At 43.8% G+C, this 13,089-nt stretch overlaps 1 protein-coding gene across 1 annotated transcript; it reads left to right on the plus strand.

The window, feature by feature from the left end:
• The first annotated feature begins 498 nt into the window (after positions 1–498).
• LOC141060777 (beta-4C adrenergic receptor-like) lies at positions 499–6,420 on the plus strand. Its single transcript, XM_073557130.1, has one exon. The coding sequence runs from the start codon at positions 612–614 to the stop codon at positions 1,881–1,883; it is 1,272 nt and encodes a 423-aa protein (XP_073413231.1). The 5' UTR covers positions 499–611; the 3' UTR covers positions 1,884–6,420.
• The last annotated feature ends 6,669 nt before the right edge of the window (positions 6,421–13,089 follow it).

The raw sequence follows: 13,089 nt of genomic DNA on the forward strand, positions 1-13,089 counted from the left end.
TCTAGCAGTGGAGTGGTTGGATACAGTGGGGTGATATTCTAGCAGTGGAGTGGTTGGATACAGTGGGGTGAAACTGTAGCAGTGGAGAGGTTGGATACAGTGGGGTGATGCGGTAGCAGTGGAGAGGTTGGATACAGTGGGGTGATCCTGTAGCAGTGGAGAGGTTGGATGCAGTGGGGTGATGCTGTAGCAGTGGAGAGGTTGGATACAATGGGGTGATGCTGTAGCAGTGGAGTGATTGGATACAGTGGGGTGATACTCTAACAGTGGAGAGGTTGGATACAGTGGGGTGATGCTGTAGCAGTGGAGTGGTGCTTCCTTGCTGCTGTCTGCTCTACAGACATATGCCTGGGCTGTTACTTGTTTCCTGTGAGCGCTTTGCAGAAGTAAGAGGAGGTCTGTCCCTTTAATGACTGGAGGCTTCCTAACCCCTCCCAGAGATCACTGCCAAAGTGAAGTGAGCAGCTTGAAGTTTCTCATTGCTCTCAGGCTGCCTGACATGGCACAACGTCCTGCCTGCTCCATGGGGCTGCTGTGCCCTCTCTGCACTCACCACCTCCAGGACTGATCTGCTGGTGCACACCATCACCACCATCCTCCTCCTCCTCACCATGGCTCCTTGCAAGGTGGTCAACTTGTCGGATATTCTGATTCCTAACTCCAGCACTGGCAGCAGCACTGACAGCAGCAGCAGCAGTGATGGTGGGTACTTTCTCACCATCTCACATAAGTGGGTGGTAGGAGCACTCTTGGGTTTAATGATCTTGATGATAGTCTTTGGAAACCTTATGATCATTGTTGCCATAGCCAAAAATCCAAGATTGCAAACCATGACCAACGTGTTCATCACCTCTTTGGCTTGTGCTGACTTGATCATGGGAATTTTGGTGGTGCCACCTGGTGCCACCATCCTCATCACTGGGGACTGGCAGTATGACACCATCGTGTGTGAACTGTGGACCTCTGTGGATGTTCTGTGTGTCACAGCCAGCATAGAGACCTTGTGTGTCATAGCAGTGGACAGATACATTGCCATCACCTCACCTCTAAAGTATGAGATGTTGGTTACCAAAACCAGGGCAAGGTTGGTAGTCTGTTTTGTATGGGCAATATCTGCCTTGATCTCCTTCCTACCCATCATGAACCACTGGTGGAGGGATACCAACAACCAAATAGCCCAGGACTGTTACAATGACCCAAAATGTTGTGATTTTGTCACCAATATGCCATATGCCATCATATCCTCCACCATCTCCTTCTATGTGCCCCTGGTCATCATGATCTTTGTGTATGTCAGGGTCTTCATAGTGGCCACCAAACAAGTCAACTTGATAGAGAAGGACAAGTTGCGATTTAATAATGGCACACCTGTGCCCTCCACCAAAAACAGAAGGAGTTCCAAAAGAAGACCCTCAGGACTATTGGCCATCAAGGAACACAAAGCCCTCAAGACTTTGGGCATTATCATGGGCATTTTCACACTTTGTTGGCTTCCATTCTTTGTGGCCAACATCATCAAAGTCTTCTTCACTGACTTAATTGATCCCCGGATCTTTTTGTTCTTGAACTGGTTGGGTTATGTGAACTCAGGGCTGAACCCAATCATTTACTGCAGGAGTCCAGATTTTAGGAAAGCTTTTAAGAAACTGTTGTGTTGCCCCAGGACTGCAGATAGAAAGCTACGTGCTTTGTCCAAGGACCCTAAAAGGTTCCAATATGCCTCCAGCAACCTGCTAAGCTGTGATGGGACCAAGCACTTGCCCGATGCGGAGCTGGGCAATGGGAGCCTCAGCAGTAGTAGTCGTTGCAGTAGTAGGACTGAGGAAACCAGCCTGAAGAACAGTCCTGGGAACTCCCACCTTCATGACCATCCTGACATGTAAGCCACTGAATGGAGCCTTCATTCCATTGAGCCCTGTAGTCATCCAGTCCATGGGGTTGACCCCTTTGTTTTACAGAAGATGATGCTTTGCACAACCCCTACCCCAGGACACACCAACAGGGGATGCTTCATGCTTCTTCATGCCTAAAGTCCATATGTCTGGAGGCACTGACAGCTCCAGGCTTCCTGCTGGGCAGACTTAGACATGTTTACTGTATGGACTCATCCAAGGGTGGCCTTGGCTCCTCACCTGTTATGTATGTGGCTTGTTCCCCCTTAATCTGAATTTAAGACTACTGGTTCCTTTCAGGAAAAAAACTCCCCCCAAAAACATCCTTTTAAGATTGAATTAAATTGTATGCACATATGTAGCAGAGCTGGGTTTGTTCCACGCCAATATTTCAATATTACAGTCGGTGAATAGCAGATTCGACTCTGCTACATCGCTGCTACATCTTACACAGTTACATAATAATAAGACAAATGTCCAGTGAGAGTGGAATTTAGCTGTCAGAAATGAATCTGTCTCCGGTAAATAGATGTAGTTCAATGAGTAGTTTGTTTTCCTGCAGTCCTATGCAAAACTAGAGAATGTTGTGCCAATAACAAAGTCAGCTCTGCTACTTAATCTATATCTACAAAGATGCAGCAGAGATGACTTTGTCATATAGCTCTTCAGTACATCAAAAAGCTTACTGACTTGAAATAATCTAGTATAACTGGTAGTCCTATGTACAACCACAGAGAATGAACTGTGCTAATATCAAATTTAGCTCTGATATGTTTTCTATACCTACACAGATGCAGCAGAGATGAGTTTGTTATTTAACTATTTTCTTCAGTACACCCAGGTAACATCCTGATTTGAGTCTTACCCGCGGTCCTATGTAAAACCATAATAAATACATCTTTAAATAAGAACGAATTGTACCGGTAACAAATTCAGCTCTGCTACATATTCAGTACATTCACAGATGCATCAGAGATGACTTAACTCTTCAGTACATCAAGAAAATTACTGACTTGAGATAATCTAGCTCAATCGGCAGTCCTATGTAAAACCACAGTGACTACATCATCATAATAAGTGGTGCTAATATCAGAGATGAGTTTGTTATTTAACTATTTCCTTCAGTGCACCCAGATAACTTCCTGATCCTGATTTCAGGGTTAGCTGCAGTCCTATGTAAAACCAGAATGAATACATCTTTATACAGGAAGTAATTGTGCCAGTAACAAAATTAGCTCTGCTACCTATTACATATGTAGCTACACAGAAGCAGCAGAGATGAGTTTGTTATTTAACTATTTCCTTCAGTGCACCCAGATAACTTCCAGATTTCAGGTTTACCTGCAGTCCTATGTGAAACCACAACAGATACATCTTTATATAGGAAGTAATTGTGCCAGTAACAAATTCAGCTCAGCGGTCTATTACATACCTACACAGAAGCTGCTGAGATGAATTTGCCATTTAACCATTTCCTTCAGTGCACCCAGATAACTTCATGATTTCAGGTTTAGCTGCAGTCCTATGTACAACCACAATAAATGCGTCTTTAAACAGTAACTAATTGTGCCAGTAACAAATTCAGCTCTGCTACACACTCAATACCTACATAAATATAGCAGAGCTAATTTTGTTGCTTAACTGTTAAGTACATCAAGTTACAGACTGATATGAGATCATAACCAGCAGTCCTATGTAAAACCATACTCAATACATTATTATAATTAGTTGTGGTAATATCAAATGCATCTCTGCTACATTCTGTATGCATACACTGGAACAGCAGTGATGAGTTTGTAAGTTAACTGTTTCATTCATTGCATCCAGATAAATGACTGACTTGAGGATTACATGCAGTCCTACGTAAAAACTCAGTAAATAAGAAAAAGCTGTGCCAATACCAAATTAAACTATGATACTTATTCTATACCTACACAGATGCAGCAGAGATGAATTTGTCACTTAACTATTTAGTACATCAAGTATCTTACTGACTTGATATGATATAAATAACCAGCAGTCCAATGTAAACCCTCAAATCATCATGAGTTGTGCCAATACGAAATGTAGCTCTGCTAAATATTGTATACCTACGCAGAAGCAGCAGGGATGAGTTTGTTCTTTAACTCTTTCCTTCAGGAAACTTATTGACTTGAGGTTTACTAGCAGTCCTATTCAAAATATTAGTAATTAAGTAACCAATTCAATTCGGTTACTTATGAGTTTATTATTAAAGTCTATTTTTAAATTATGGCTTTTAACTCTTTTTTAGGTATCTTTCTGAGGGTCTGAGGTTTACCTGCAGTCCTATGTAAAACCACAGTGAATACAGAATGAGTTCTGGAGATAGCAGACTCAGCTCTGCTACATTATATAGTTACACAGATGCAGCAGAGATACATTTTTTGTAATCAGAGAGGAGTAGTAGGTTTGCCTGCAGTCCTGTGTGCCAATAACAAACTCAGCTCTGCTACATCTGTATCTAGGATCTTTCCTTTGCACTACACGCTAATTAGAGAAAATGCATTATGCACAGGTAATTTGGATGTATTTTGTTGTCATTAGTGATGGACCCTCCGGACCCCCTCCCCATTATAGATAGGTTATAATGGCCGTGCCCCTTCCCCATCACCTAGGGATATGCTGCTTTCTAACAACTTGTACAGCCGGTTTCTACACAAAGTGTCCAGTCTTAGGATGTTGTTAATGGAAGGGGATATGACGCACATCAGACTCATTACGGCTGCAGCCGGGCCCCCTGACACGGCGTGACGGACCGCAGGCAATATGGCCGCTTAGCGGCATCCTTGAGATCTACCCGGGGGCCGAAGCATACACCATAAATCAAAATTAGTGCATGACCCAGAAGAGGGTCAATTATTATGTTTTGCAGATGTAGCAGAGATGACTATCAAATACTCTTCACGTGTCAGAAGTTTTGATCAGCGGGGGTCCGAATTCTCACGGATCGCTGAAAAGATGGGGCGGAAGCGATCGCCGTGGGTCCGCAGACTCTTTTATGGGATATCGCTGCCTTTTCTAGCTACCACTCCTTTTTTATAGTGACCACTGGGGGTCTCAGGATTTGGACGAGCGCTGATTAAAATGTCGGACGTGTCGCTAAAAGTAGATAAGGTGATAACTTGCTGATCCCCGGTGGTCTGATCTATGGGACCCTCATCATCGTCCACTACTCCATTCTGCTCCCAAGTTGGGACAATCCCTTTAAATCTGTCCTCTGTAAAAAGCATGCTGATCTAATATCACGGGCAGTGCCAAACGACAAACTCATCCCTGCTCTTGCTGTATGGAGCCGTGCTAAATTACGAACAAATTAGTAGATGTAGCAGGGTGGAGTTAGTTATGTTTTATGGTTTATGGGACGATAACATATACACTGAATATATATATATATATATAAGCTGCACATAGCGTAAATGACTTAGCTGAGCTGAGTTTGTCGTACGACATTCTATTGCCATATATGTTATATATATGATGATATCACAATGTGTAATTTGTGGTTTGGCCTCGTATAAATTTGGTAAAGTATTGCATTATCTTGTAATAAGTGTGAATTAACAGTGCAGGACATATTTAAAGGGATGGTTTCATTAGTGACAATCCCTTTAATAAAGACCTGTCACTTGCCATAGATATGTAATTTTGTAACCCTGTGTGAAGGCCGCTGTTCTCCCGAATCCGGCGTTGTTTTTCTTTTGTTTCTGTACCTTTCCGTTCCTGAGATATGGCCTCCTCTTACCTCCACACAAGTCTTTTTTTTTTTTTAGCCAACCGGGTGTGGTCCTACAATGACACGCCTACGCGGAACAATTGGTGGACCACACCCACTCGGAAACAAAAATGGATTTCGAATCAGGGAAGAGAGGGCCATATCTTGGGAACGGAGAGTCACAGAAAAAAAAAGAAAAACAGCGCCGGATTCAGGAGAACAGCGGCATTCACACCATATTTAAAAAAATAAATAAATGACATCTACTCATTAAAATTAGACTGACACATCCAATGATGATTTTCTGCTCAATTTTCCTGCAGTGCCCACTACTGGGAGAATGTAGTAGTGCTTTCAACCATTCCAATTAATGGATACCGATGTAATACATAGATGAGTATAGGCAAGAACTGTTGCTTTGGCTCTTAGAGAAGAAGTCCTTGTAACCCTATAGACCATACGCAAAGCAGACAATCCCTTTAAATGAGAAAATTGGCGAAAGCATAATTGGCTCTGCTACATCTCTCCAGTATACAGTCTCTCTTCCTCTTTCTACGTCTGGTTTTCCATTTTATTCCCGTGCAATGATTGTTACCCCACATGCCGTACTTTTTGCACATGATTAATATGACACGCACACATGTGTACAGCATTACAGAGGGTATTATGGTATAATGTGTAAAGTTGTATAAATTCTGACCTAAGTTATGTATATACAGTATTACCGGAGTAAATATCTGACAGAAATGTCTATTTTTCTATATGTAATTAAATGTGTAATATGGCACAATGGGACGCTGTTTGGAGTGTGTCACTCGCCCGCAAGTTACCTGCGACTGCAGGATACGGAAAAGTGTTCCCCGTAGGGGGCATAGAATCATAGAATCATAGAATGGTAGAGTTGGAAGGGACCTCCTGGGTCATCTGATCCAACCCCCTGCTCAAAGCAGGATTCGCTAAATCATCCCAGTCAGATGTCTGTCCAGCCTCTGTTTGAAGACTTCCATTGAAGGAGAACTCACCACTTCTCGTGGCAGCCTGTTCCACTCATTGATCACTCTGTCAAAAAGTTTTTTCTAATATCTATTCTGCGTCTCCTGAGAGAGTAACAGTGATTGTGGTGTCACAGAATAAAGAATTTTGGGGGCTAAAATCAAAGTTTATAAGCGTCTTTGAGACTGCTTGATGCAAGACAGCCTTTGTTGCCCATAACAACCAATCACAGAGCAGCTTTCATTCTGTATTCTACCATTTTAAAATGAAAGCTGCGCTGTGATTGGTTGCTATGGGGTAGCAAAAAACAGCTCTTTAGAGACACTTTCCCAAAAAATGTTTTATGGGCGGCGGGCAGTAAAACCGTTACTATTTTTATTGACTTTTTTAACTAGTGGTTTTCCCGACACATAGAGAAGCTTGTGTTAACACTCTAGAAAAAAAAAACATCGTACCCAGAGTTGTCTGCTTTTCTGAGAAAAACATTAGGCCTCGATTCATTGTCTGCATTTTTTTGTGATTTTATAAATGGGTACAAATGCGAATTATATACAGTTCCTTGCAAAAGTATTCGGCCCCCTGGAACTTTTCAACGTTTTCCCACATATCATGCTTCAAACGTAAAGATACCAAATGTAAATTTTTGGTGAAGAATCAACAACAAGTGGGACACAATTGTGAAGTTGAATGAAATTTATTGGTTATTTTAAATTTTTGTGGAAATGCAAAAACTGAAAAGTGGGGCGTGCAATATTATTCGGCCCCTTTACTTTCAGTGCAGCAAACTCACTCCAGAAGTTCGTTGTGGATCTCTGAATGATCCAATGTTTCCTAAATGACTAATGATGATAAATATAATCCACCTGTGTGTAATCAAGTCTCCGTATAAATGCACCTGCTCTGTGATAGTCTCGGGGTTCTGTTTGAAGCCCAGAGACCATCATGAAGACCAAGGAACACAACAGGAAGGTCCGTGATACTGTTGTGGAGAAGTTTAAAGCCGGATTTGGATACAAAATGATTTCCAAAACTTTAAACATCCCAAGGAGCACTGTGCAAGCGATCATATTGAAATGGAAGGAGTATCATACCACTGCAAATCTACCAAGACCCGGCCGTCCCTCTAAACTTTCATCTCAAACAAGGAGAAGACTGATCAGAGATGCAGCCAAGAGGCCCATGATCACTCTGGATGAACTGCAGAGATCTACAGCTGAGGTGGGACAGTCTGTCCATAGGACAACAATCAGTCATACACTGCACAAATCTGGCCTTTATGGAAGAGTGGCAAGAAGAAAGCCATTTCTCAAAGATATCCATAAAAAGTGTTGTTTAAAGTTTGCAACAAGCCACCTGGGAGACACACCAAACATGTGGAAGAAGGTGCTCTGGTCAGATGAAACCAAAAATCGAACTTTTTGGCAACAATGCCAAATGATGTTTGGTGTAAAGGCAACACAGCTCATCACCCTGAACACACCATCCCCACTGTCAAACATGGTGGAGCCAGCATCATGGTTTGGGCCTGCTTTTCTTCAGCAGGGACAGGGAAGATGGTTAAAATTGATGGGAGGATGGATGGAGCCAAATACAGGACCATTCTTGAAGAAAACCTGTTGGAGTCTGCAAAAGACCTGAGTCTGGGATGGAGATTTGTCTTCCAACAAGACAATGATCCCAAACATAAAGCAAAATCTACAATGGAATGGTTCACAAATAAACGTATCCAGGTGTTAGAATGGCCAAGTCAAAGTCCAGACCTGAATCCAATCGAGAATCTGTGGAAAGAGCTGAAAACTGCTGTTCACAAACGATCTCCATCAAACCTCACTGAGCTCGAGCTGTTTGCCAAGGAAGAATGGGCAAGACTTTCAGTCTCTCGATGTACAAAACTGATAGAGACATACCCCAAGCGACTTGCAGCTGTAATCGCAGCAAAAGGTGGCGCAACTAAGTATTAACTTCACAATTGCGTCCCACTTGTTGTTGATTCTTCACCAAAAATTTACATTTGGTATCTTTATGTTTGAAGCATGATATGTGGGAAAAGGTTAAAAAGTTCCAGGGGGCTGTATACTTTCGCATGGCACTGTGCCTCCTATTAAAAAAACAACTTGTCAGTTCTTAAGATCAGAGAGATTTTTGCATCTATAGTTTACTGCTCGTTGCCTAGGTGACCAGCCACCTCTGCAGTTTTTATAGCGGTGACATGTCTCCTAGGCAACGAGTTCAGCATCTCCAAGCTTCCAGAGCGCTGCTCTGAAGCCGTCCAGATCGGTCGAGCAACTCCAATGCTGCAAAGGCAAACATGTCCCCTGCTTGCGACATGGGAGAATGCACTGCTCCATCCAGTGAGGTGAGTTTACCCCTGGTCTGAAATGCTTGCGACATGGGAGAGTGCATCGCTCCATCCAGTGAGGTGACGTTACCCCTGGAATGACCTGCTTGCGACATGGGAAAGTTCACCGCTCCATCCAGTGAGGTGACGTTCACCGCTCCATCCAGTGAGGTGACGTTCACCGCTCCATCCAGTGAGGTGACGTTACCCCTGGTCTGAACTGCTTGCGACATGGGAGAGTGCACTGCTCCGTCCAGTGAGGTGACGGTACCCCTGGTCTGAACTGCTTGCGACATGGGAGAGTGCTCTGCTCCGTCCAGTGAGGTGACGGTACCCCTGGTCTGAACTGCTTGCGACATGGGAGAGTGCTCTGCTCCGTCCAGTGAGGTGACGGTACCCCTGGTCTGAACTGCTTACGACGTGGGAGAGTGCACTGCTCCGTCCAGTGAGGTGACATTACCCCTGGTCTGAACTGCTTGCGACATGGGAGAGTGCTCTGCTCCGTCCAGTGAGGTGACGGTACCCCTGGTCTGAACTGCTTACGACGTGGGAGAGTGCCCTGCTCCATCCAGTGAGGTGACGGTACCCCTGGTCTGAACTGCTTGCGACATGGGAGAGTGCTCTGCTCCGTCCAGTGAGGTGACGGTACCCCTGGTCTGAACTGCTTACAACGTGGGAGAGTGCACTGCTCCGTCCAGTGAGGTGACATTACCCCTGGTCTGAACTGCTTGCGACATGGGAGAGTGCTCTGCTCCGTCCAGTGAGGTGACGGTACCCCTGGTCTGAACTGCTTACGACGTGGGAGAGTGCTCTGCTCCATCCAGTGAGGTGACGGTACCCCTGGTCTGAACTGCTTGCGACGTGGGAGAGTGCACTGCTCCGTCCAGTGAGGTGACGGTACCCCTGGTCTGAGCTGCTTGCGACATGGGAGAGTGCACCGCTCCATCCAGTGAGGTGACGGTACCCCTGGTCTGAACTGCTTGCGACATGGGAGAGTGCACCGCTCCATCCAGTGAGGCGACGTTACCCCTGGTCTGAACTGTCAATGTCCAAGAGCAGGAAGCTGGGAGGGTGTAAGGTGAGTATGCATCCTGAGCAAAAAAGCCCAGACAACCCCTTTAAGTCTTTTTGCTGCCTTGCTTTTTTTTTTGCGCTGACGGATTTTGCACCAAATTAATCAAAATGGACGTTTGCTGAACAGGCGCGGATTCAAAGATGCCTATTTTTGTTGCCTCTTTTGTGCCTTTTCAGAATACAACACTGAACGATCTTTTCACGAAGCTTTAAAATGCGGAAAGAGAGTCTTCAGGGGAAAAAAACATTTGAAAAAGGACTGTGTCATTTCTAAAAGTCGCAAACGAGAAATTAGGCAGAAACATCGGCATAACCCAAACCAAACCCATAATGCTGAACAAAAATATATATTATATTACATATGTATATACTTTTATATTATTTTTGTTCGGCATTACGGGTTTGATATTGGTTATTCAGATTTTTCTGCCTAATTTGCCATTTTTTATACATATAGAGGCATTTGAATGTAAGTAAAATGAAACCAAAGGGGTATTGTTATCTCTCAAGATCATATCCCAATATGTAGTATTAATAATAATATTAGTATATTAGTATAGTTCTTCTGATTAGCTGTCTCTTAGCATATCAGAGGTACTAGACTACATTTCTAATTTGAGGCATTTGCTAATATGATTATCATTACACCTACTACATATTGGGATATGATCTTTGAGATGGGAAAACCTCTTTAAAGCTCCACCCGAGTGTTTTATTTTTTTTATTTCAACATTCAAGTGGTTCTTCTAATTTAAGGTACCTGACCGTAGACTTATACTTACCCGCTGTCGTCTTCAAATTTTATTGGCGCCGCTCCGGTCCCGAGGCGCCGTTGTTTGACCGCAACTTCTGTTTGTCCAGAAGTCAGAGGTAAAAGGTCACAAGTTCTCAATGCAAGTCTACTGTATGAGAGCCAGAACGAGGATCTCATAGACTTACATTGAGTTGTGACTTCGGGATCACTCCATCAAACACTGGAGCGACTCAGCGGGTCACAAACTGGTGGGGACTGACCGGATGGGAGGGAATAGAAGGAAAAGACGGCAGCTGGTAAGTATAACCCTAGGGGCAGGGAACTTAGAATAGAAGCACCACTCCAGTGGTAAAATAATACCAAAAAATGCTTTAGTGGTGCATTAAAAAAGCACAAATAAAATAATGAACATCACTATTGGAACCATTTTGCTCCTGGAGCACAAAAGCAATTTTTAATGCTACTTTTTTTAGGGAATTTTTACACTTACAAATTACCGTATCCATTGCAAATCCACATGAAAATAGGAAACAAAATGTTGCCGTGGATTGCATGCAAATTGGTGAACCGCGCTGCATAAATCCCCAGCACAAATTGACATGCGGCTGATTTAAAATCCAAATCACAGGTCAGTTTTATGCTGATTGAGATGAGATTTGTCAAAATTACACACCTCGTGCTGTTACTTTAATGCACTGATAATTGGCCACCATCCAAAAACCTGTAGGAAAAATCCACATGGAATGTGCAAGGTTTGATCGTACCCTAGTAACGCACTATAAAATCTTGCAAAAAAAATCCCAAAATAGTAAAAACATAGTAACCAGCACTTGTGTAGGCGGTTTAGATATATTTTTACTGCCCATTGATCCCACATAGTAGGGGCAGTACTACTAACCCTAGCCCCGATCCCCAATAATGTGAAAATCCTCAAGGTTGAGCACGGATTTCTACCTTAGAAGTTACAGATTACATGGTAACATACATTGATTTTTTTGTATTCTTACAAAGCTTATTTAGAATAAAAAATGAAGCAGCTTTAGTCAATAATTTTGTCTAAAAATGTCCCGCCGTTTTGGGTCTAGAGCTCCTCTGTAGACCTATGTGTTTCCATAGTTATAGACCTTTCTGGTCTGTACATTCTTGCTATGATTGAGTCACCGTAGGAGGCAGACACAAAAATAGAAGCTACATCCAGAAAACCAGAGAAGTTGGCAACTATCAGATTGCAGACCCCTGAACCTATCAACACAACTATCAGTAGCCGTGGGGGGTTCCTACGATGCCCTAGACCCCTCGATCACAGCCGGAGCGCTAAATAGCCTAAAGACAGAAAAGGAAATCTAAACTGCCCCAGAGCAGACCCCAAAGTAAAAGGCAGCCCCCAACATATAATGACGGTGAAGCAAGATGAAAAAGCACTCACACAGATAGAAAGATAGGCTGAGCAAAGACGGGGCCCAAGCTAACTAAACAGAACAGGAAAGGAAGGTTGCTGTCTGCAATCTGCCAAAACCCTATCAAAGACATAAGCCAACAAGCTGATATGAAAAAGACCCTGAAGCAGCTAGGCTTCAAAAACTAAATCAGCACTCAGGTATTTTCAGAAGACAGCGCTAAAGGAATTCAGCACACCCCAGCAGGGAATGGCAGAAATCCAGAAAAACAAAGGAAACAAAGTCAAAGCACAAATGCAAAAAGTCGAGCAGAAAGCTTAGCTTTAGAAGAGCAGGAATTCAGACTGGTCTCCAAGGATCCCGCAGAGAAATCACCCGCAGGGCAGAAGGGCGTCGGCAGCCTTATATCCAGTCAGTAACTCCACTCAGCCAGTCATCATAATCAGACTCAGGTGTTTGATAATCAGGCTCACTACCTTTCTTTACCAGAAGAGGGAGTTCCTCGGGCCTCAGTAGTGAAGGGAAAATGAACTCACAACACATTCTGTTATGTAGATATAGTGCTTCTGGAGCGCCCGCCAGGGCTGGCGGGGTACTCGGTACCGGGCCCGTTGATCTCAATGGGAGTTGTAATGGAAGCTATGACCCGGTCCGTGGCCCTGGGGCTCCATGGCAAAAGGGGATGAATGAACAATGAAATAAAGTTTATGAATAGTTTGTGACGCCACCTGTGGTGTTAGGCCAACGCTGCATGCAGATCCTCTGGGGCTGGTGGTGTGTTGCAGTCGAGATGGTGAAGCTCCCCACAGGTGGAGCTGTAGTCCCAGGGCAGTGTGGATGTAGTAATGGAGGGGGGACGCAGGCAGGGTAGAAGCTGGTACCCAGATGTAGTGGTGCGGAGTGTATTG

This window comes from Dendrobates tinctorius, unplaced genomic scaffold (assembly GCF_039654945.1).
Source record: "Dendrobates tinctorius isolate UK_male_01 unplaced genomic scaffold, ASM3965494v1 ptg000245l, whole genome shotgun sequence".
In the NCBI taxonomy this organism is placed as follows: domain Eukaryota; kingdom Metazoa; phylum Chordata; class Amphibia; order Anura; family Dendrobatidae; genus Dendrobates; species Dendrobates tinctorius.